Source organism: Mus musculus, chromosome 3 (genome assembly GCF_000001635.26).
Source record: "Mus musculus strain C57BL/6J chromosome 3, GRCm38.p6 C57BL/6J".
NCBI classification, from domain to species: Eukaryota; Metazoa; Chordata; class Mammalia; order Rodentia; family Muridae; genus Mus; species Mus musculus.
In genome coordinates, this window is record NC_000069.6 from 53,512,834 (window position 1) to 53,537,814 (window position 24,981).

Sequence of the window (24,981 nt, forward strand, 5' to 3'; positions counted from 1 at the left end):
CTGCCTCTGCTTCCCCAGTCCTGGCATTAAGGTTAAGGGCATGCACCATCACAGCCAGCCATATTCCTATTAAATTTTATTTTAATGTTATTTTTGAGACAGTAGCTGTCCACACAGCCTGGCTATCCTGGAACTCACAATGGAGACCTGGCTGGCCTTAAACTCATAAAGATCCCTTTGCTGCTGCTGCCTCCTGAGTGCTGAGATTGAAGGTGTGAGTCGCCATGCCTGGCTTTACATGGGTTTAAATGTTAACTTTGAAACGGCTGTGCTGGGAAAGAGTTTATAGTAAGGTGGCTGGATAGAACTTTTTGCTTCGCACAGGCGCTTCCTTGATTCTGAGCATACACAGAGTCCTTACAAATGACAGGCTGTGGGGGCAGGGAGGGGGGAGGGCAGCAGACGTCATACTAGGCTTGCTTTGAGGTTAAAAAAGAAAGAGTGGAATCTAATGATAATGTTCTAAGAAGTTTCATTGTGGGACACAGATAGATACACACATGGCCCTGTTTGCTTGTCTAGAAGAAGCTCTGTTCACCTCCCTCCAAAGACAGAGCCTTACTTGATTACCAGTTGCCTGAGGGCAGGGTGAGTGGCCTGGTTTCTAGCCGTTAGTCAGAATGGATGATCAAGAGGACAGTGCTGGTGGGGGCTGTGACTCTCCCTATGTGGGAGACTGAGGCAGGAAGACTGAAAGTTCAAGGCCAGCCAGAGCGAAAGAGCAAGTTCACAGCTAGTCTGGGCTAAACAGTATCAAGCCAAAACCTTAAGAAAGGGTTGTACTGTAGATCAGAGGTAGTGCCACCCACCGTGTATGTGTGAGTCGTAGGTACCATCCCCAGTACTGAACACTGTATTGTGTATATTTTCCTGTGAAGCCATTGCTCCAGTCCTGTTATTCATGGGTTTTAATGTTTTGTTGCTTGTATGCTTAGGAGGGCCACTGATGCTAACATTTATCTTTGCTTTTAATACCAACCAAATGTTGGTCTTTATCAGGAGGTTTGGAGGAAGTCAAGAACTAGAGTTGACTGCCTATTCTCTATGGGAAATTACTTCGAGTATTTGTTCTCAAAATATCATAATATTAAAAAAACAAAATACTGAAAACAAAGACTTACTTTATTTAAAAAACATTTTTTTTTCTTATTGAAAAGATTTTTAAAACGATTACTGTATTTTAAGCCACATATTTAGTAAATAGATACTTTTAAAATTATGAAAAAAAAATACCAGTAAGAGGAGGAAGAAGAGATGGGAGAGAGAGAAAGAATACTGACATTTCCTATTGCAGGAGGCTAGGCTTATCTTGTACTTAATATAACATCTAACTTATAGACAATAGCTTCAATAGAACAATGCACAGCCGAGTGAGATTTGGCATAGACGCATCCTGGTCACAATATATGATAATGTGCCATTCGTTGCTATATTCACTTCCTGAGCTGAAGGCCACAGGGCAGTCAGGCTTGGAAGTGCTCAACCACTAGAAACAGCAAGCCAGTTGAGAACAATTGCTCTGACTATCTTCAGAAGATGAACTGAAAGCTAAGCAGTGGAAGTTCCTATACTGTTGGCAACATGGTCATTCCCAAATTCTGAGGTAGCCAAACATGGAGCTAAGGGTCTGCTGGAGGTAAAACAAAGAAAGGATGATAATGAACCACTCCATCTGATAAGTGGACCCCTGGGCTGACAACGCTTTCTGCCCCTGTGAGTCAGTCCCCTGGGGGACACTTGTGCTATAGATAGGACTCGCTAAGCTCCCCAACAGAAGGGTGCTACAGTGTGTCTCATCTCTTGAAAGACACTGGATGGAGAGGGAAGCAGGCAACAGGCATTTCTCCTTCAGGACCAGTGCAGCTTCCCTTTCTCAGTCAAGATATGGTTGGTATTCACAGGCACCTACTGATAGACAGGCTGGCACTCACAGGCACCCACTGATAGACAGGCTGGCACTCACAGGCACCCACTACTCACTGATAGACAGGCTGGCACTCACAGGCACCCACTACCCACTGATAGACAGGCTGGCACTCACAGGCATCCACTACCCACTGATAGACAGGCTGGCACTCATAGGCACCCACTACCCACTGATAGACAGGCTGGCACTCACAGGCACCCACTCCCCACTGATAGACAGGCTGGCACTCACAGGCACCCACTGATAGACAGGCTGGCACTCACAGGTTGATACCCACTGACATACAGGAATGACCTGAGATGAAGTTTGCTTCCGAGTATCTCCATTCTACCAGGATGGTTCAGCTTGGCCAGGGTGTGGCTGAAGCGTGAGGGGCTTCATGCAGCCTTTGAGGGCTATGTGAAGGCATTCATTTTGGTATAAATGTATTCACTGGGTTTTAGGAAATGGCCATTACTCTGCTGAAGTGTTCCTGTTCTAAACAGAATTTCTAACATACTCTTCTGAAGAGGTTTTTACACAGTGAACGATCAAAGTGACAGAACACAGATAAGGTCCCAGAGGGCAACCTCATAGCACCGGCTCGCTGAACTGGGGGAGGCCAGACAGAGATGTTCTCTTCCTGGATCACTGAAGAGAATGATTGACAGCCATGGCCACCTCCAAGTCAATTTCTGGAGTGACATGTCTAGAGAGATTCCCATTATTTAGAGCAGATTTTAGCCTAATACAATTTCCTGTGGCTGATATAAGCTCCGGATGGTGTCGTGCGGCTGTTCCTCTAAGACTAATCTCATTTGCCATCACTGTTCTAGAAAACGCGCCCAAGAGGCATTCTGGTGGTCCAAAGCATGTTAATAAATATCACTCTCACCCTTCACCATTGGTAAAGCTGTTTCTCACTATGCACGGGTTCAATACTGTAAACATCTAGGCTCAGTTCTTGAGAACCTTGTCGTGTGGCGAATCTAACTCTATGGTGTCTCTTTGCCGGCACGTCTACAACTCTCTTGCTTCACACCAAGGCTGGGTTATCAGTGAGGCCGATTAACGAGAGCCTGGCTGCAAATATATCCCGAAGACGTTAGTCTCTTAAAAATCCGTTTCCAGAATTAATATATTCTTTGGTTTAAGTGAATGTTAAATAAGCAAGTGAGACAAAGGAGGTCTGAGGGGAATGAGAAGCAATTCAGATCCAAACAAATTTTCCTTTTTTTCTAGTCATTCCTTCTATGTTTTCCCATCAGTAAGAGGTGATTCGTGGGTTGAACTAGCCCTGGTCATGACTTCATGTTGTCTTCACGGATTAGACAACTTGTCATTTCCGTGTGTTTGTCACGCTTCGGGCCTACCAATTCAAACAGTTCAGTTATACAAAGAATAAACAAATGATAACAGCACCTTCAAATTTCACACTAACAAAACAGAGTGATAGCTATCTCCTCTCAGACTTCCCAGAGAGTCCTTGAGCACCTTTGAGCACCTCGGAGCTGGTTCATCTTACCCGCTGCCTAATACAAGAAGCACCTCCCCTGCCCGCCCACCAAGGCTCTAAGCATCCTGGATGCCTTCTGGGCAGCAGGAAAGATGTGGCCTGAATTTGTCCTTTGATGCATGCATGGCGCAATAGAGTTCAAATCAAATCAAAATCTTTTAATACAGTCAGGGGCTCTTAGCACCTTTGTCACGGAAAGCTCTCAGTTCTCTGCTGCTGCTCCCAAGCAGTCGGGGGTCCTGCCCCATCTTCTGAGGCACACGGAAGAGAAGGCCATCACACCTCCGAGCTGTCGTTGTAGTGGCTCTGCGGGGACATCATGGGCTCAGTGCTTCCAGAGCCCTTTGGAGTATCCTTGCCCTTAGTGCTCCTGTTCCTGCACATGACGGCCGCAGCCACAGCCAGGCAGACTGTGAGCAAGCCCACCGTGAGGCCTCCCAGGACAGTGACAAGGCTCACTTCAGAGCTGGGACTATTGAGCTCCCAGGGCAGGATGCCGTCAGGAGGAATTCTTCCGTGGGGGACCTGCCTCTTGCCACGGCGGTTCAGGGAGATATGTTGGATGTTTGTTCCCCGGTTGTTCTCAGCACCGATCTCCCCTGCGAGGGAGGGCGTGCTCCTGACTGCTCTCTTCTTCCAGCTCTTGGTGGTTGCCTGCGGTGGTCCGGGATGCACCACTGAGTGATACTGGTACTCCAGGCTCCTCTTGCCAATGCCTCGATGGGTGTTGTCCTTAGACTTTACCGTATAGATTGTGTGTATGTACCACTCTCGGCCCAAGGCAACCTAGGAAACAGAACCCCAGGTTTAGGAAGTTAAATTCAGTGTGCACCCAACTCAAGATTATCTGCAGAAGAAATCTGTGACAGAGGTCATGATAAACGACCATTTTTTCTGTGAATTAATCTACATCACACTCTTATGACAGGTCTGTATAAAGCCAACTCCATAATACACTTGGTGTAGCCCCCCACACTCCATTTTATTTTTTGGTTTGGGGGCTCAATCTCAGGCTCTTATATATGCTAGGCATGTGCTGTGTGGCATATGCCCTCAGAGCATCCTGTATCACTCTTAGGTGACCAGGTACTGTATTTGCAGTCACAGTGAACACTATAGTCCTTTTTCTCTCCCAGTCTATCTAACTAATTGAAAAAGTAAGTTGATGGGACCACACAGTTTGATGTTTTGCTCCGTCTCTTTTACCTGGTTAGTGCTAAAAGCAGAACCAGAGCTCAAACCTTCTGAGCCTTAGCCCATCTGCGTCAAACTTAATTGCATGAAAACCCACAGGGAATGGGAAGTCAGGTTTTTGTTTGTTTCTTTTGTGGGACAGAGTCTCACATATAGCCTTGAGGGGATCTGTGAGTGTTCATTGTGTAGACCTGGTTGACCAAGATCTGTTAGCCTCTTCCTTCTGAGTGCCTGGGGGTGTGTGTGGGGGGGGTGGGGGTTGGTACATGCCAACACACACACACACACACACACACACACACACACACTGGCAAATCAGTTTGTAAGCTTTTCCAGAGCCTGGAAAAGGATTGTTTTTCTTATAATTTGGAGTGGGGGTGAGGGTGGTCGGTATTCAAGATTTGGTGAAGTGAGGAGTTCTGAGAGTTAAGAATAAACATGATAAAACACATGTTTAAAAGGATTCAGAGGAAGAAGCAGGCTTCCTTCTGGCCCCTCGTTGGCGATGACTCAGTTGGTAAAGTGCTTATCTTGCAAGCATGAGGGCCTGAGTTTGAGCCCCAGAACCTAAGTGAAAAAGTTGGGCATGACGGCCCTCATTTGTAGTCCCAGGACTAGGAATATGGACGTTATTGGACCCTTGGGGTTTCCTCCCTAGATAACCAGGCCTTTCCATGAGTCCAGGGCAGTGAAAGGTTTGGCTCAAATAAAAGGTGGACAGTTCCTGAGACTAGAACCCAAAGTGTCTCTGATCTCCACTTTCATGTGCACTTATCTCTTTCTCTTCCCCTCCCCCCCATACCCTCCATGCTCATTCTTTCTTGAAGTTGAGTTAAAGATAACACATTCCCCCTGCAGATATAAAATCCTGTTTGGGTAATTCTTGGTAAGCACCCTAAAGAAGCTGGGCGTGGTGGCGCACGCCTTTAATCCCAGCACTCGGGAGGCAGAGGCAGGCGGATTTCTGAGTTCGAGGCCAGCCTGGTCTACAAAGTGAGTTCCAGGACAGCCAGGGCTATACAGAGAAACCCTTTCTCAAAAAACCAAAAAAAAAAAAAAAAAAAAAAAAAAAAAGGACCCTAAAGAATAATACACTTGAGCACCAATGTATCACGACATAAGCACGTTTCTCGACTGTGCAGCCTGTCCATCAAGCATGGCTATAACTACCTGCGTGTCTCTATACCTTCTGTTTCTGGGACAGGATTTTTGGTCTTGGTCTATGGAATCTTCAAGAGTGGAGATTTATTTCCTGTTCAAGACTGCTTTTCTGAGTCTATCAATTCATATAAGACTTTACTCCAAAAAGATGTGCCATAAAAACACAGGAAGGGAGTGTCGAACAAGAAAAGTCAGCTGCCCACCTGTCAGACATCTGTTGTAAGCTGAATGAGAATCTTTATTACACACTCTTAAAAAAATAAAAACAAACAAAAAAACAATTGCCAAGCAGTGGTGGCACACACCTTTAATCCCAGCACTTGAGAGGCAGAGGCAGGCAGATCTCTGAGTTCAAGGCCAGCCAGGGCTACACAGAGAAACCCCGCCTCAAAAAAACAAAACAACACAAAACATGAATTTTTTGTTTTTTGTTTTTTGAGACAGGGTTTCTCTGTATAGCCCTGGCTGTCCTGGAACTCACTCTGTAGACCAGGCTGGCCTCGAACTCAGAAATCCACCTGCCTCTGCCTCCCAAGTGCTGGGCAAACCATGATTTTTTTTAAATGTTTATTTTCTATGTATGGATATATTTTGACTGCATGTATGTTTTTGTGGCACAGGCACGAGGAGGACCGAAGAGGGAATTGGGTCATCTGGAGCTGGAGTTAGAGATGGTTCTGAGCCATGGTAGGAATTGAATCTAGGTCTTTTGCAAGACCAGTCAGTGCTCCTACCCACTGGGCCACTCTCCAGCCACCATTAAACAGGCTTCAACTAACCCATTAATAAGATAAGTAGAATTTGTACTGCATCAAACAGTCTCTTCTTTCCCATTTACTATATGCATGCCTGCCTTATTTTCATGTTTTTCTGTGATGTGCCTGAGACAGAAGTGTTAAGCACTTACCTATAGTTACATAGCTCCTGTATGTCTAGACCTACCTGAAAGAGTGGTGTTGAGTCTACTTTAAAACCATCGGATCCAGGCTGATTCACTAAGAGAACAGCTTCAGGGTCATCCACTGCCAGTTTGGCGTTAAACAGGACATCTCCAAAGCTGGTGGCTTGTGTCTCTGGCTGAGCCTTATCCTTGAAGCAAGAAGGAAGATAATTATGTCTGTAGACAGTGCCAAGTTTGCAAGGACAGAAAGCTCTCCTGTAACTTTAGGCAAGTACGAATCATCATAAAATGTCACTATGTAATTTAAGTAAAATAATGATAGTGTTTTAAAAAATAAGACAAGAAGGCTTATCCTTGACACTTGAGACAGTTCGTTGGGTCAAAACACTTACCACGATTTTGAATCTATGTAAGAGTGAAGGAGAATCAGCCAGGCAGCCATATTCCGCATTCGCTGGGCTGTACTTGGGCACGTAGCCGTCATCCCCCGTGCATAAGAACACCTTCTCAATGCTGCAGTAAAAGGAGTCACCGAGGTTCTGGACAGGATCGACCATGACACGGCCATAAATCACATCCCCTAAAACAGAGGCGGGAATGTAATTCTGTTATATGTGATGACACCATGAACCATTCACGACAGCAACTCTGATTGTTTCCTTTGCGTCATAACCCGTCACTGAACACTGACGTGCTCTGTGTTTGTCTCAGGATATGGACTACTCTCAGGGACTCAGACAAGGGCACCCCATTGACTGAGCACAGAGAACCAAAGCACTATGGAGCCACAGGAATTTCAAGGTCTGACTTATAATTTGGTTTTATAGCATCCCTTTCCAGTTTACATGATTTGCTTAGTTGGTGAGATGTTGACTAATACAAACCAACGCTAAAGAAGAAATTATCAGTAATATGCCCAATTGAGTTCATTTTCTTTTGAAGGTGGGTTCAACTTAGCCCCTGGCATTGCACCTTATATCTGCACAGCTATGGCTGCAGCCCTTAGGTACACTATATATTTTGCTAGGAGCTGAGCATACAGCACCTATCAATGAGGCACATTTCCCTCCTATGAGGTGAAGAACATCACAGACACAGGGACAATAGAACATCACACATACAAAGGACAACAGGAATTAGACACACAAGACAATAAGACATCCCAGACACACAGGACCACAGAACATCTCAGACCCGCAGGACCACAGGACATCCCAGACACACAGGACCACAGGACATCCCAGACACACAGGACCACAGAACATCCCAGACCCACAGGACCACAGGACATCCCAGACACACAGGACCACAGGACATCCCAGACACACAGGACCACAGAACATCCCAGACACACAGGACCACAGGACATCCCAGACACACAGGACCACAGAACATCCCAGACACACAGGACCACAGGACATCCCAGACACACAGGACCACAGGACATCCCAGACACACAGACCACAGAACCACTCTTTCACCTAATGAGTGTTACCTTCTGCAAAAGCCACGTCGCTTTCCTGCCCAAATCCCATGGACCCATCAGACAACCAGAGATTCTTCTTAGACAGCAGATACATGTGGGTGTTCAGGCTGAACTCAGTCGCCACGGGATCGCTGACCTAAACCAAAGGAGAAACATTTTCAGTTTTTGTATCTGTGGGTGTGATGTATACAAGCGCGCACACACTGCTCACAGGCACACCGTCACCTCACACGGCCATCTAGAACCCTGCCTTCTTCAGTTTTCACTGTCCACCCAAAGTAACTTCTGGAGCTGCCGCTCCGACCATGCTTTTGAGAAACAAGACAGGTGCCATTAAATCACTTTTCTGTTTGAGTGGGAGTAATGAGTGTCACTTCTACTCATCCCTAAGGTTGATTGTGGCTCACAGGAAAAGTGTTGATAAGTATTATGGTCAGCATGAGGCTAACAGTATAAGTTATTGGACTAAGGCTGGCATTCTACTTTTACAAATACAAATTAGGTCAGTAATGTATTAAGAGGTGAATTCTCATATTCCTTGAAGACTAAGAGCAAGAGGCAGTATAGACTTCTACAGAAGATCATCACATCTCCAAGCCAGCATGAGAGAAAGCAAGAGAAATAGTTCTCACAGGAACTGAGACTATGGTTCTTAGACTGGAAACTAACAACAGAGAAGAGAGGGACCCTCTCCCCTCTGCTCTCCCTTGGTTCCTTCCTGTATAACTTCCTTTTCTCTCAATATTTGAGAATTAAAGGACACCCATTTGTGAAGATGCATGCATTTTAAAAAAAATTTTTTTTTATTTTAATGTATAGGATTACTCTGTTTTCATGCATAGCAGAAGAGGGAATCAGATCCCATTACAGATGGCTTTCAGCTATCAAGTAGTTGCTAGGAGTTGAGTTCAGGACCTCTGGAAGAGCAGCCAGTGCTCCTAACCATCTCTCCAGCCCCCAGGATGCATGTATCGATTAAAGAGAATCACGACTTTGAACAAAATGGATTCTATCCTGACTGTTTTGTGAGATGTACCTGTTGGAATCGAATGTCAAGGTCAAAGGTGACAGGCTCTCTGGGGTTGCAGGTGACTGGCAGACGGTACTCCTGGTTGGATGGAGTGGTGCAGGGTACCAACTTTACTGTGTAGGTGCCCGAGTAGTCACGGACCTTTGAGGAGAGAGAAGGCATTTTCATTCTGAAATGTTCAGCATCATCTTATGGCAGCAGAGAAAGTCTTTGGTTGCACTTACCGCAAAGTCTGACACGAAACTCCACTGCTGGACTGGCTGATTGTAGGTTGGTTCACTCCGTATAAGGCGGAGGGAAAATGTGAGGCCCGGATGGTCAGCTGACACGATCAGTGAGCTGGTAAAGGAAGCTGGAAGAAACACCAAGAGGCACAATGATCTACAGGTTACAACAGCGTAGTTTTCAAAGTACCAGATCACCTAGTAGTTAGCTCTTTCTTACAAGTCTTCAACGGTGGTGCATTTATCCCCTGGGCAGATAGTCACTACGGGACTTTCTCAAGATCACCCACATTGGCTGCATGACTTTGGATTCTTAATTCACTATCTTTTCTGATCTCTGTAATTTAGCCAAAAGGTACGTGCTCAGGGCTCCACCCAGGGAGTCAGTTGCAGGGCAACCAGGGTAGAGTGAAGGCTGGACTAGCACATCAAAGCCATTTGGGCTGAACTTAAAATATTCCAGGAGCAAAGCCATTTTAGGAACGAACTCATCTAATTAGAGAGCCTACAACTGGGCTAGTCACAGATCCAGTTCATTAGAGACATGGGCACTTAGAAGTGACTCCAAAGACCAGGAAATCCCCACTCCGCAGAATTCATCATCTTAATGCAGTCATGGGATCCCTTTAGGTTCTGTGTTTCGGACAGCTTAATCTGCTTTAAAAAATTACAACAAGCCTTCTTTTCTTCTTGAACATTCAGCTCTCACTTCTCCTTTCTGAGAGCTGGTGCCCAGAAAAGGACGGCGGTGAGGATAGCGAACTCTTCCCCTTGCTGCCCGACAAGGGCCGCAGCAGAGAGCCGGGAAACCAACCGGGCAACGTGGAAAGTCAAAGGAAAAAATGAACTACTTCTAATGAAATAGCCTTTGTAACACAAACAAATACCAGTTTATTGACAGATGTCTTATTTAATATTCAAAGCACAGCCAGTTTCTTCTGCCTATCCAGTCTCTACCAATTGCAGTTACCAAGGCTGAAACTTGAATAGGAAAGCCAACTGCCTCTCTGTCTCCATTAAAGTTTCTCACAGACCTAGAAAAAAACTGAGCAGAAAATCGCTGGCAAATGGATCCACTGAAAGGAGGTTTCTGTGTCACTGACCCGGAGCACGGAAAAAGACTGTTATTCCGTGCCTTTTAGGAAGGAAAGCTCTTATTAAAATATCCCCAGTCCAGTTCTCTTGTCCATGTATTCAGGGGAGCTATCTTTCTCTGAATGTCTGTATGGTGGCAGTTTTCCATAGGGTAGGAGACCGGTAAACGATGACCAAGCATTAAGGACATAATTACTCATATGGGACTCGTATGAAATGAAGGCTTTCCAAGCTATCCGGGAAACCTGTTGAGACCTGTGTGGATATAAAGATGTGGTCCTGTGGGCGGTGGCTGCCCAGGGACAATGAGGCTTACCAGGATGGGACAGCACAAACAAGCCATGGAACTGAGCCTCTGTTTTGAAGTTCACAGCCAGGCGTCCCTCCTCACCAATGCGCATGCTGGTTGGGTAAAGAGAGCCTACAGAGAGAAGCCCAGGAGGATAAAATGTAGGTGGCCAGACACCCTCATCCATAGACCTTTTTTCTTCTGACCTATATGGCTATTCTAAATAATAATAATAATAATAATAATAATAATAATAATAATAATAGCCTTTAATCCCAGCACTTGGGAGGCAGAGGCAGGTGGATCTCTGAGTTCAGCCAGCCTGGTCTACAAAGTGAGTTCCAGGACAGCCAGGGCTACACAGAGAAACCTTGTCTTGAAAAAAACAAATAATAATAATAATAATAATAATAATAATATAGTTACAAGTTTCTTTCTTTGATAAGGATAAATGAAGGGCAAAATGAATTAAGTAATATGAGCCAGGTTTCTATAAAATAACACAAATACTATGATACATTTTTTTAAAGTGATGTTCTACAAAAACAAATCTGTAATTGAGAGAGATGACAAATGGCCTTGCTGAGACTGTAGAGTCAGATACATGTACGTGAAAACACCTTTGAGCACCCCAGAACAACTGCGGAATTGTGCGGGCTTAAAGAAAACTGATGATTCTCAACGACCACCCTTGTACAGCACTGAAGTGTGTGGGTAGGAGAGAGAGAGAGAGAGTTTGAGGCTAGCCTGGGCTACACAGTCAGCCTGGTGAGGCTAGCCTGGGCTACACAGTCAGCCTGGTAAGGTCCTCCCAACCCCCTTCTTCACCTAGAAGAGAAATGAAAATATTCATTTTTTTCTGTGTATCTTCTAAGATACAATGTGGAGTTAAATCCCTTGAGGCAGTCTGCATCGACCGTCCAGGATGGTCACTGTGTTTTCCTCATTGCTCGAAGGGAATTTTAATCTGTCCTATATGATGGAATTATACTTCAGGTATGCTATCAATTGGTCCTGTCTTCCTGGCTGTCAATGTGTCAAGTTGCTGTGATATAGATGTTCAGAGACTCAGCAGAGGAATGTGAGCCCGAGAGGAAAAAGCATGAATTCTTTTTGTGGGTCATCTAGACACGTGTGCACTTTGCTTGCAAAAACTTTATCACCACCACCACCATCATCATCTGAGAGTCAGTCTTACTACACAGCCCAGGCTGTCCTCAGACCCACAGCGACCCTCCTGCGTCATCCTCTTAAGTGCTGGGATTACAGATGCGAGCTACATGCCTAGATAGCTTCTGTACTTCCCGATTCCCACCTGGGTACCAACAGCTCTGCAGATGCTGAAGGGCTTAGAGTCAGGAGCTCTCTGTGCCAGTGTTCTATGGCATTTGTCTATGATATCACGGAATGATGGCGTTTTAACCAGAAAGCGACTGAAGCTTGGACTGTCCTTCAGAAGAAATTCAAACCTCAAGTTTAAGCAGTGTGCTTGAGGTTACGCGGATCACAACGAATCAGTTGTAGAGTCAGAACTGGCACCCAGGACAGGGTTTATCATTGGACTTTAAAGTGATCCTCTCATTTCAGAAGCAAAATGTGCAACTTTCCCCCGGATTTTATTCCCAACTTTCACAACTGGAATTCCTCTATTTAGTACAAACCAGAAAGCTCTATGGATTGGCCTATGTAAAATATAAACAATTAGTCACATGCAATAGACTGTATGCCTGAAACAAAGATGTTAAATTTCACAGTCAAACATCATGCAAAGTTTGAAGCATTGATATGATCTTTCCTTGACAAAGGGTCCCCCCCCCCCACTTCGGTTTTTCGAGACAGGGTTTCTCTGTGTAGCCCTGGCTGTCCTGGAACTCACGTTGTAGACCAGGCTGGCCTTGAACTCAGAAATCATCCTGCCTCTGCCTCCCGAGTGTTGGGATTAAAGGCGTGCGCCACCACGCCGGGCTTGACAAAGGTTTTAAAACGTCACGTTATTAGAGAATATAAAAATAACGATATCGAAAGGTGCCCCCCCCTAATTTTTACCTGAAATAAAAACAAAATTATCATTCTGAGTAATTACCACAGGTAGGAAAGATGCTTTGGGAGCCACAGCCACCCACCTTGCAGCTCAGCTTCCGGGGGGCTGCCGATCCCATGGTTCCACAAGATGGCAGTGTCGTACACGAATGTGAGTCGGAGCTCTGACTTCAAGTCGAAATGCTGCCAGCCGCCCACGCCCACGGGGGAGTGGAACACGTAGGAAACGTACAGAGGAACTCGAAGGGTCACGTAGGACTGCACGAGGTTGAGGACCTAAAACAATTGAACCATTTGCAGCAGCGTTAACCAAATCAGCCCACTTATGCCGACGCCAGATTTTGTGCCATTAGTGCACAGAATAAACAACAGCCTTTCTCAGCACGGCAAGCATCCCTTCACTTCTCCCAGTGCGCACATGCAACAGGGACGTGCGCCAGAGTTCCTTAAAATAACACTATTTTCAGCAAAGTAAGTCCTTTTTACTTTTGAGCAGTTTTATCAAGATACAGGTCTCATACCACATAATTCACCCAGTTAAGTGAAGAATTCAAAGTTTTTTTTATATGTGCAAGGAGTCCGGCAGCCATCACGCCAGTTTGAACCGGAGGGGCAAACACAGATGCACTCCTTGAATTTGCCTCTTCTGACACTAGAAATGAATCTTGTCAGTTGCAGGTTTTGGCGCTTCACTCCCTTCTGTTATGGGATATCAACCAGACATATAGCTACATTCTACTTTATTGATCTCCATCAGAGGATGATTTGCTACCGTAAGTTTGGAACTCTTATGCAAAAATGCATCTATAAACTTATTTTTAAATCATTTAGAGGAAGCTAGGATGAACATTAAAGAAGCAAAACCAAGCATATTTAGCAATGACATGGTGCAGTTCCAATGTCTTCAAAATAATTAGATGAACTGTTTTAGAATTTCATATTTTCCTTCTTTTGGTAGTCAACAGATGAGGTAAGGGAAGTCGGGAGGATAAATTAATCCCTGTCAAGTACCTACCGAATTTCAGACAATGTATTGGTTATTAATAACAGCTTTATTATTTTATTCTCATAATTGAATCTGTGTGTATGCAAGGTGGTTTGACGGGCGAATGGATGATGGACAGAAAAGAAGCAGGAGAGGGAACTCGAAAAGGACTCAGGCGAGCTCACCAAAAGATTTGAAAATGTATTTTTATATTAAGTGCATAATATAGTGCCTGCATCTACATATGTGTACCACATGGTATATGGCTGGTGCCCACAGAAGTCGGAAGAAGGCATTCAGGTATCTTGGTACAGGAGCTACACACAGTTGTGAGCCAACTTGTGAGTGCTCTGAGTGAAGCCATATGGGAGCAGCCAGTGCTCTTAGCCACAGAGCCATCTCTCCTTCAGTGCAGCCCTCTCAGCAGAATTCTCTGAACCTCCTGAGCAGCCGGTGGAAGTCAGAACCTAGTCTCTAGCCTGTGTTTATCTCTCCCACACATTACTACATTGGACACACTGCAGAGAGGTCCTAAAACCGCCTAACAAAAATGGCTGCATTTTAATCTCCAAATGCTCCAAGGACCAGCATCATGATTGCAGCACCTCTTTGTGCAAGAGGAAATGGTTAGCTTGACTCTCCTTGGAAGTTCCAACCGGGCTGTTGAAACTGGTCTCCGTCAGAGAATCAACACAGGGACTAGGCCTGTACTTAGGTCATGAGAACCGAGCTGTGATATGTCATACTACCACAGAGTTAAGAGCGAACTCCCCAAATCACACACAGACAGTATAAACCCATAATAAAAACACACAGTGACAAAGAACCAGCCACAAGACAAGCAACTTGTTTGGTTTTCACACATGGGATGCAAACAATTTTCCCTGCCTGGTGAATCCGTGCCTTGTATGCCTTGGATGCCTTTTTTTCTTCCCCAAGAGCAGCCATCATTACAACCACTGAACAATGAGTTCTGAAAAGCACTTGATACTCTGGCTATTGGGAGAGTGACTTGGTCAGCCTATCTGCCACTGGTGATTAAGATTCATGCTTCATTCCATGACTTTAGTTAACTTTAAGATGTTAGACTTTAGGCATGGATTTTTTTTTTTTTTTTTTTAAACATTCAACATTCAGTGAATGTTTTCTTTTCTTTTTTTTTTTTTTAAACATTCAACATTCAGTGAATGTTTTCTTTTCTTTTTTTTTTTTTTTTAAAGATTTTATTTATTGATTATATGTAAGTACACTGTAGCTGTCTTCAGACACTCCAGAAGAGGGAGTCAGATCTTGTTACGGATGGTTGTGAGCCACCATGTGGTTGCTGGGATTTGAACTCCTGACCTTTGGAAGAGCAGTCGGGTGCTCTTACCCACTGAGCCATCTCACCAGCCCTAGGCATGGATTTATAATGGAAAAACATAGCTTAATTTTTTTTTTTGCCAATATTGACATACTCTCCATCAAATGTTATTGGAACACTGCTCTAGAGGGAAGTTTTTTCTCAATCAGATAATTGGAATATAGCATCCTGTATAATTCTCATTATTTAACTTTTGGGAACATCCTATGTAGCTTAATACTCATGGCAATCCTCCTGCCTCAGCCTTCTGAGGGTTGACATAACAGGCTCACACCTGGCTTTACTTTAACTTTTTCTTTCTTTCTTTCTTTCTTTCTTTCTTCCTTCCTTTCTTTCTTTCTTTCTTTCTTTCTTTCTTTCTTTCTTTCTTTCTTTCTTTCTAAAGATTTTATTTGTTTTTTATTTTATACATGAGAGCTCTATCTGCATATATATATATATATATGCCTGCATGCCAGAAGATCTCATTACAGATGGTTGTGCGCCACCAAGTGGTTGCTGGGAATCGAACTCAGGACCTCTGGAGGAGCAGACAGTGCTCTTAACCACTGAGCCATCTCTCCAGCACCTTGTTTAACTTTCAACATGGTGATTTCTAGATACAGGATTTGCATCTTGTACATTTTTTTTCTTATTTAAGGCCAGTTTTCCCCAGCTATTGAGAATCTCCCCCTGGAGAGCACTGGAGCTGAAATGGAGCCTACTTCAATCACTTAGTCACCTGCCTATTCATTCTTCAGCCAAAGACTGCGATGGAACCAATTATTTCTGGTGGCACTTTTAAGAACATTCAGTTTCTTTCAACCTGTGGACCTTTAAAGGTATAAATAATCAACGTAGGCCCAATGAGTGACCTTGCATGGTCTTATTGACATATGAAGTTAATTAACAAAGGCAACTAACACCTTTAACAGGATATTTAAAGGGATAGCCCATAACACAAGTATCTTGGAGAAGTAACATATTGCCAAATTTATGTAATGCTACCGTGTGCCAGGCATATATGTGGAGAGGGTGTAGCTTGTCTAAGAGCCCGAGGCAGGCTGCTACTGTACATGTGAGATGAGTAGGCGTGGGATCAATACCTTCATAGCATCATATACACACAGCCACTCTCCACTCTGCACACACAGCTGATGGTGACCACACTGGACAGAGCAGCTCTAGATCCCCATATTCAAGGTCTTGAATTAGGCCACATGTATTGGAAATACCACTGAAAGCTATTTTACCAACACATGTTTATGGCCCTTAACTGCAGAGTATGTGGTTTGCATTTATTTACCTGAAAGGCTGAACACTCAGATTGCATGACCTCTGACACACATTCTGGCCTCAATGTCTAGGTTTGTAAACCAAACACACATGTAAAAAGGAGGCAGCCGGGTGTGGTGGCAAACGCCTTTAATCCCAGCACTTGGGAGGCAGAGGCAGGCAGATTTCTGAGTTCAAGGCCAGCCTGGTCTATAGAGTGAGTTCCAGGACAGCCAGGGCTATACAGAGAAACTCTGTCTCGGAAAAAAAAAAAAAAAACAAACAAACAAACAAAAAAGGTGGCAAAATCAACTAAGAAAGATATTTGCTTATCTCTCCAGACCACACACAGAGCGTCTTCCAAAGTGTATACTGCAATTTCATGCCATAAGGGCAAACTTTAGCTTAGACCTGCCAGTTGGACAATGTGACCAGCTGCTGTGGACCTAAGGACCCTTACCTTGCAGAACACCCAGCAAAACTGAGAAGACTGTCTTTCACTTTTCAAAGAAAAAAAAAACACCCAAAATTCCAATTGTATAAAAAACAAAGTTTAACTTCTCAGTGTTTCTCATTGCATGCTCAAACAACCTTAAATAAACAAAACGAAGGAACAAGAAAACAGAAAACAGGACATGCATAGCGGAAGAGCAGAATTATTTATTAAATCTCTATTTTTCTTTTCTTTTTTTTTTTTTTTTTTTTGCATTATCTGCCTTTGCATTTCTGAAGTTACCGACTAAAGGTTAGTTTAGAGCTGAATAAAATTAAGGAATTTAAAAATTCTTTTTCTTAGTAGGTGAAATTCCTAACCTTTCAGTGGGTATAATTTGACCCTAGAAGACGCGTTTGCTGGTGTGTATGGGTCTTCACTGGTACAAACTAGTTGTCAAGGGACTACTTTGTGAATCTATAACTGACTAAAGAGGTCCTGCTCCCAGCCAAAGAGAGCTGCAAACTGCATAAAACTCAACCAACTTCACTGTTGTAGAACATAAAACCCCAGGTTTTCCCAATCGTTCCTTCACTTCGGCAACACTTTCTTACAGGTTAAGTAGTCTGGATAGAGTGAGTCTGGACGCAGAATATTCTGTGTGTCAGAAACAGACAGACATGTGCACTCACACTTGCACACAAACACACATACAGTAGCTACTTAGCAAGATTACACAGAGGTAGCTGCAGCTAGCACAGGTTAATAGAAATTGTTTGCACAGTGTCACCTCGAGCTAAAGTGCCAAGTCTAAGGCAGGTGCTGGCAGGTGGAGGCCGTGCCTGTTCAGCGCTTGGCCAGGGCTTTATAGTACATTTCTTGGCAAGTGAAAAAACACCTGTGTGTGCTGCTGAGGGGGTGTTCAGAGACCCACAGAAGCCAGCCTGCCACAGAAGCCAGCCTGCCACTCGAGCTGACAGTTCACCTGATTTCCTCACTAGTTTATCTAACTATATAAACTCAGAAATGTGAACATTGGTAAGACTGAAGAAATTCTAAATCTGAATCTTTTTATTCTATGATGCAGTTAGAGAACCACCTCTGGAATTCGGGTTCCCTTTCAGGAGCACACCTCCAGCATCAGGACCCCACACCTCCAGCATCAGGACCCCACACCTCCAGCATCAGGACCCCACACCTCCAGCATCAGGACCCCCACACCTCCAGCATCAGGACCCCCACACCTCCAGCATCAGGACCCCCACACCTCCTGCATCAGGACCCCCACACCTCCTGCATCAGGACCCCACACCTCCAGCATCAGGACCCCCACACCTCCAGCATCAGGACCCAACACCTCCTGCATCAGGACCCCCACACCTCTTGCATCAGGACCCCACACCTCCTGCATCAGGACCCCACACCTCCAGCATCAGGACCCCCACACCTCCAGCATCAGGACCCAACACCTCCTGCATCAGGACCCCCACACCTCTTGCATCAGGACCCCACACCTCCTGCATCAGGACCCCACACCTCCAGCATCAGGACCCCACACCTCCAGCATCAGGACCTCACACCTCCTGCATCAGGACCCCCACACCTCCAGCATCAGGACCCCCACACCTCCAGCATCAGGACCTCACACCTCCTGCATCAGGACCCCCACACCTCCTGCATCAGGACCCCCACACCTCCAGCATCAGAACCCTACACCTCCTGCATCAGGACCCCACACCTCCAGCATCAGGACCCCCGCACCTCTAGCGTCAGGACCCCCACACCTCCAGCATCAGGACCCCACACCTCTTGCATCAGGACCCCCATACCTCCTGCATCAGGACCCCACACCTCCAGCATCAGGACCCCACACCTCTTGCATCAGGACCCCCACACCTCCTGCATCAGGACCCCACACCTCCAGCATCAGGACCCCACACCTCCAGCATCAGGACCTCACACCTCCTGCATCAGGACCCCCACACCTCCAGCATCAGGACCCCCACACCTCCAGCATCAGGACCCCACACCTCCTGCATCAGGACCCTACACTTCCAGCATCAGGACCCCACACCTCCAGCATCAGGACCCCCACACCTCCAGCATCAGGACCCCCACACCTCCTGCATCACGACCCCCATACCTCCAGCATCAGGACCCCACACCTCCAGCATCAGGACCCCCACACCTCCAGCATCAGGACCCCATACCTCCAGCATCAGGACCCCACACCTCCAGCATCAAGACCCCACACCTAGCATCAGGACCCCACAACTCCAGCATCAGGACTCCACACCTCCTGCATCAAGACCCCCACACCTCTAGCATTAGGATCCCCACACCTCCAGCACCAGGACCCCCAACACTTCCAACACCAGGACCCACCACGCCTCCAGCACCAGGATACCCCCACACCTCCAGCATCAGAAACTCCCCTCCCCCAGCTCCAGCCCCAGGCCCTCAGTTGGCTTTCTTGTAATAGTGGCTATGACCACATTCATTTTTACAGTCAATTAAATGTTAAGATAAGCACATGGTGCATTACTGGCATGGGAACATACGCTACATGAATCTGGGCAAGTTATCTGGGCTTTCCTGCTTCTCTTTCCTTATCGATAAACAGGGTGTGCTGTGGTATTATTGCTACGGAGTTTTCATGAGGTCAGTAAGAATGGATATATACAATGTGTTTAGAAAGGTGGAAGGCACACCAGAAACAATACACTTACTAGTGATTATTATTCCGTCTCCCTTATCGTTATTAGTGTTGGTTGAGGCAGGATTTTATGTACCCAGGCTGGCACTGAACTTCTGAGTACTGGGAAATCAGGTGTGCACTGCTATACTTGGTCTGTGTGGGGCTGGCTATACTCAGGGTTTCATGGACAGTAGGCAAGCACGTAACCAAACGAGCTACATCCCCATCCCCACTGCCATTATTTTTGTTGTTAGTGTTATCTTTTGACCATTTTTCTTTCTTAGAACCAGAACTGAATGGAGAAAAATGAGGGGAATGTCTTGGAGGGCTATCTTTCTTTCATATTAATTAACATTTCTTCTCCTTCACCCATGGTTCAGCAGTATGCATGTGAGCCACAGGGAGAAGCAGGAGGGCATTGATAAGATGAAGGAAAATTGAAGTTTCATCCAAGGAAGGATGTAGGAGTGTAGGAGGGATGCCCATCTTTAAGCTTTTCTTTTAGAGGATAAACAGTGTGTTTTACCAGGTTGTTACCACATGCATTACACTGAGGGCTTTGGGGTTTCATACTAGCACCTGAAACCTCAGTGAGTTACACTTGAATATGTTCTTCTCGGTGATGTTGATTGATTATTAATAGATAAGATTTGTTTTTCAATAATGGCAAGGCAGAAAAATCCTCTCAAAAGGAATTCTTAAATGTTGGCCATCTACTGAAAAAAACAAAAAAACAAAACAAAACAAAAAAAACAAAAAAAACCTTACACAAACTGGTTATGAGCTGGAAAACCCAAGGGATGGAGAGGCGGCTCAGTACTTAACAGCACTGGCTGCTCTTCCAGAAGATTTGGGTTCAAATCTTGTCACCTCATGTTAGCTCAGAGCCACCTGTAAATCCAGTTCCAGAGAATCTAACACCTTCTTCTGGGTACCAGACATGCACGTGGTGCAAATACATATATTCAGGGAAAATATTCATACACACAAATAGATAGGCAGGTAGGTAGATAGATGATAGATAGTTGATAGATGGATAGATAATAGGTAACTGGCTGACTGGTAATCCTCAGGGTGTACTCTCTCATTCCTGGTATGCTGCATAGGCCTTTCGTGCAGGATAAACATGGCATCTTTCAGTTCTTGCCTAACAGCAGAACCACCCAAAGTTCAATTACAGAGACACAGCACTTGCTCCAGTTACTTGAGGTCACTGAGCATACAATGTCTCCGGACTCAAATGATTCAATAGAACAGTGAGCATTTGCAAGAATGTGCAAAGTAGAATCAGTTTGAGTGAACACTTCGTAGCCAGATTTAGTCTGAGGAGTTAAACACCTCATAGCTCAGCCTTGCCTTCAAAGCAAGCCTGATGCATTGCAGTAGGCCAGAGATGGCAGAATAACTTTTAGCAGCGTGAAGGCAGGGGCACACTGGGAAAACTAGCTGCCTGTGGGACAAATGAAAGATGGAGACATATCTCTATTCTGTGGGGAAGCAAGCCAAAGACCCAAATGAACTACAGGGCAGTCCTGTGTCTACTTCATGTATGTCAACTGATCCTGTGTCTGGAGCGATCAGAAAGTAGACAGTGATTTTATAAGCATTGCCCAGGCCCTGTAAGGAAGAGATAAAGATATTTGATCTGTAAGGAGAAGGCCTGGGTAGTGATTTTTTTCCTTTTCATGTGGCCAAGACAGACTGAGAAAGGAGTACCAGTGGCCTAGCACCCACAAGTACTTGATGGAAAGTGTCCAAAGCCATACAGCTGGAATTCATCAGAACCAAAGGTCAAGTGGGAAGCATTTGCTTGATTATCAGTCTCTTCCCACCTCTTCATGCCACCTTTACATTGATGCTTTAGTACAGATTTTCACTAATTCATGCTATTTACTGACTCTGTCTTCTTTTTGAGGATGGTAAATTTTAACTTGTGAGTCCACTGACTTCCAAGCACCCTAAGAGTTCGCCCATCAACACTGACAGTAGCTGAAATTACCAAGTTCTTGTAGTGAGTGACCATAGACTCTCCCCTTTATTTTACTTTTTCTACAGCAGGAATATAGCCTTTAGAAATGCACCTTCAGGGCTAGGCATGTCCTCTCCCACTGCCTCCACCCTCTCAGAGGAGAAGGGGATGGGAGGGATGGAGAGAGGGACCGTATGAACGGGATTGGGGTGGGGACCAGGACGGAACATCGATTAGGATATAAAGTGGATGAATAAATAAATTAATGAAAAAAATTAAGACACTTCAGGAACCGCCAACTCCGTTAGGAGTTTAGACCCCCCTTGCCGAATTCTTTAAAGATATGGTGCATTCTACACAGGATTTGCTACCTTATAACTTTTCTGTTATTTTAGGATTTTAGTTCAAATATTCATTACAATTTTGAATACAAATTTTAGATTTTTAAATTATAACACAAGCAGAGACTCTGTTCCTTATTGTTTTAGCAATATTCTTCTGACAGTGTGGGAGGAGGGGCTTGTGTATCTCTTGTGCATGTGTGTAGTATGACATAGGTTGACAGTGTGGGAGGAGGGGCTTGTGTATCTCTTGTGCATGTGTGTAGTATGACATAGGTTGATGGTGCATGTATATAGTATAACATAGGTTTTCCCACCATTCATGGCAATCACCTGTCCCTTTGTGACTAATGGCTAACAATACCGAGATAACAGTTGAGATTAGGAGGGAAAAAAAAACCTATTGACAGAACCAAGGAACAAGGCTCAGATGTTAGAGCTTGTACCTGGCCATCGGTCCCGATGGTTCCTCCACAGTCAGCCAGGAGCTCCGTCATGTCATAGTAGCTGACAAACTCCCACAGACATGCTTCCAGGTTCAGGTTTCGGTAGAAGCGTAAGGTGCTGGAACCCCTGACCGGCACACTGTACTGGTAAGGATAGGTCTCTCCAATGACCTCTGGGTTCTTTGTGGCGTTGGTCAGGAAGCCATGGTGGGTCTTTACTTCATTGTAGTCCAGCAGGTTGGAGCATTTGTGATTCCCAACTCTCGTGCCGTCAGGGCTGAGGGTCAGCTCAAAGTTGGACAGCTCTCTTGTGGAGATGGCAGGGAGCATGCCTGCAGAGAAGCACGGGGAAGTAGTGTCGGGTTGTGTATGCATTTTCGTTTTAATTTTAACCGAACGTTTTTTTAGGTTGATAGACTTTCAAAACTGGGTAGGAAGAGTTGAAAGAAGCAGATGAGTTCGAATATCAACCTGCAGACTGAAGATGAAGGAGGCAAACCAAACCAGGTTACAGGTACACCTGATGCTACTAAGGTCCCACTTCACCCAGGGTACCTACCGTCTATGTGCGGCATAGTGACAGTGAGTTTGATGAGGTTGGCAAAGTCTGGGTCCTCTGGGCCAGTGTAGCGCAACTTAGCGGAGAATGGCTCTGCCCCCACTACCCCAGGCACACGGGGCTGACAGAGACCTTGAAGAAAACCAGCACATTTATGTTAAAAGAAGCTAACAGCACATGAAGAATGTCTTAACATAGATGCTAGTATTTTTCTGTATTGCATTCCCTGTGATAACTGTGTGGCTGAGAACATGTGTTATAAGGAAGCAGAAGACTGGACGAGAGGTGACCACAGCGCACAGGGGAGGAACCTCTCCAACAGGCTTGTGAGGAAGCAGCTCTTGGTCAGACTGACTGAATTCGTGGTATTCATTTAGGTCAGGAACATATGCACAAAATTGTGCTGCATAATGTGAACAGACAAAATTAAAATAGTTGAAATACAATACAATAAATGCAGTGAGTCTGAATGTTACCCTAGGATATGATTAATTAATATATATATATATATATATGTATATGTGTATATATATATATACATATATAAATATATATATATAATGTATTGGCTATAATAAATGTGCTTTTGGTGAATAAAATTAAAAGTTAGTGTGTATTTTAACAGAGCTGGGAACTGATCCCAGAACTTTACTCAGTTATAATTTCAAGTCCTTAATATACTTTATTTTTTAAAAAGGATGTGTGTGTGTGTGTGTGTGTGTGTGAGATGGAGGCCAGGCGCATCAGATCCCCTGGAGCTGGAGCTACAGGCAGTTGTGAGCCACCTGACACAGGAGCTTGGAACTAGACTTGGGTCCTCTGCAAGATGTACAGGGCAGAAACCTCTCAACAGGTTTGAGAGGAAACAGCTCATAGTCAGGTGGACTTAACAGATGATGCTCCTTTTGGTCAGGGACATACGCATGCTCCCTGGCTCCAGCTTCAAACACAGCTTGCCCTTTGTAATGAGGTGAGAATATAGACACATGGTTCTCCACCTTCATGGTCACCCTGTGTCCCCAGCAGATTCCCAGGTATGTGAGAGCTAACTGCTCTTCACCTGGCACAGTACCCCCCAACGCCCCCTTGTCTAGACCTAATCCTTCCTCTGCTTTCTCTTGAGAGCTCCCCTGTGTTTTGGCTCCTCAGTCCAGAGAGTTCAGGTTCTATCACGCTTCTTAAAGTTGCTTGCTTCTCATCTCAGCAGCTCCTCTGTCCTGGACCAGGCTCAGAGTACCCGTGCCTCCAATTTTCCCATGGACTCCTAGAGAATGGGAGCCTTCCTTTATCATCATTATGAGTACAAGGCTCATAATCTATGTACAGTGGTCATGAAATATGCAAATAGCTGTTTCCTAGTGAAGACTGCTGCAAATGGATACTCATCTTCAAGTAGAGTGCTATGGCATGCATGGACATGGGAGGAATTTATACAGAGAAATGAGGCATTCGCAATACTGCAGGGTTTCAGTGACCCTCACTGGAAGACAATCTCTCACCTTCCTCTCTGCCGATGGTAACGATGGGGCTCATTAGTTCCAGGCCTTCATTCCCATTGGTGTTCACTGCTCGGGCCGCACATTGGACCCGGGAGCCAGGCTGAAAGTATATGGAGTCTAATGTAATCATTTTGGATGATGTGAAGAAGGTGTCGAAGTCGACCTCTCTCATGGGGCTGGTCACACCGTCAGGGCCAGCGGGAGCGCTGATCAGCCATCTGTATCGGGTCAAAGTGTCGTTGATGTTCTCACTGGCACAAATAGAGCCTGTTTTCTCATAGTCTGGATATTTGGGGTTGCAGGCCTATGGGAAAATCAAACAAAACAGATGTGTGTTAGGCCCACAGTACGCAGTAAAGTAGACTTGATTCTTCTCAAGCTCCTTGGGCTCCCATGCTTCTCTACCCCTCATAATGCAATGTGTTGTTCAGAAAACTTCTGAATTTTTATTCCCAGCTGTGATAGTTTCTCTGCCCTTTAAACTTCAAATAACTCCTATTGGACATGACCACATGCAGAAGGGCTATTCATTTCATCATGATCCCCCAGAGCCATTCTTACTCATATGCTTCTGTCCCATCTCCTTCTGTCC

The 24,981-nt window shown here is 45.1% G+C and overlaps 1 protein-coding gene across 1 annotated transcript in view; it reads right to left on the reverse strand.

The window, feature by feature from the left end:
* Nucleotides 1-1,104: 1,104 nt before the first annotated feature.
* Frem2 (Fras1 related extracellular matrix protein 2) overlaps nt 1,105-24,981 on the reverse strand; it is a 144,656-nt gene continuing 120,779 nt past the window's right edge. Inside the window, exons 14-24 of the mRNA NM_172862.3 lie at nt 24,390-24,693; nt 22,891-23,022; nt 22,332-22,663; nt 12,926-13,118; nt 10,830-10,934; nt 9,419-9,546; nt 9,201-9,335; nt 8,174-8,300; nt 7,071-7,258; nt 6,720-6,866; nt 1,105-4,208 (exon numbers count right to left, since the gene is read on the reverse strand). Of these exons, the coding sequence (NP_766450.2) occupies nt 3,699-4,208; nt 6,720-6,866; nt 7,071-7,258; nt 8,174-8,300; nt 9,201-9,335; nt 9,419-9,546; nt 10,830-10,934; nt 12,926-13,118; nt 22,332-22,663; nt 22,891-23,022; nt 24,390-24,693 (2,301 nt within the window). The 3' untranslated portion in view covers nt 1,105-3,698. The remainder of the gene's footprint in view (nt 4,209-6,719; nt 6,867-7,070; nt 7,259-8,173; nt 8,301-9,200; nt 9,336-9,418; nt 9,547-10,829; nt 10,935-12,925; nt 13,119-22,331; nt 22,664-22,890; nt 23,023-24,389; nt 24,694-24,981) is intronic.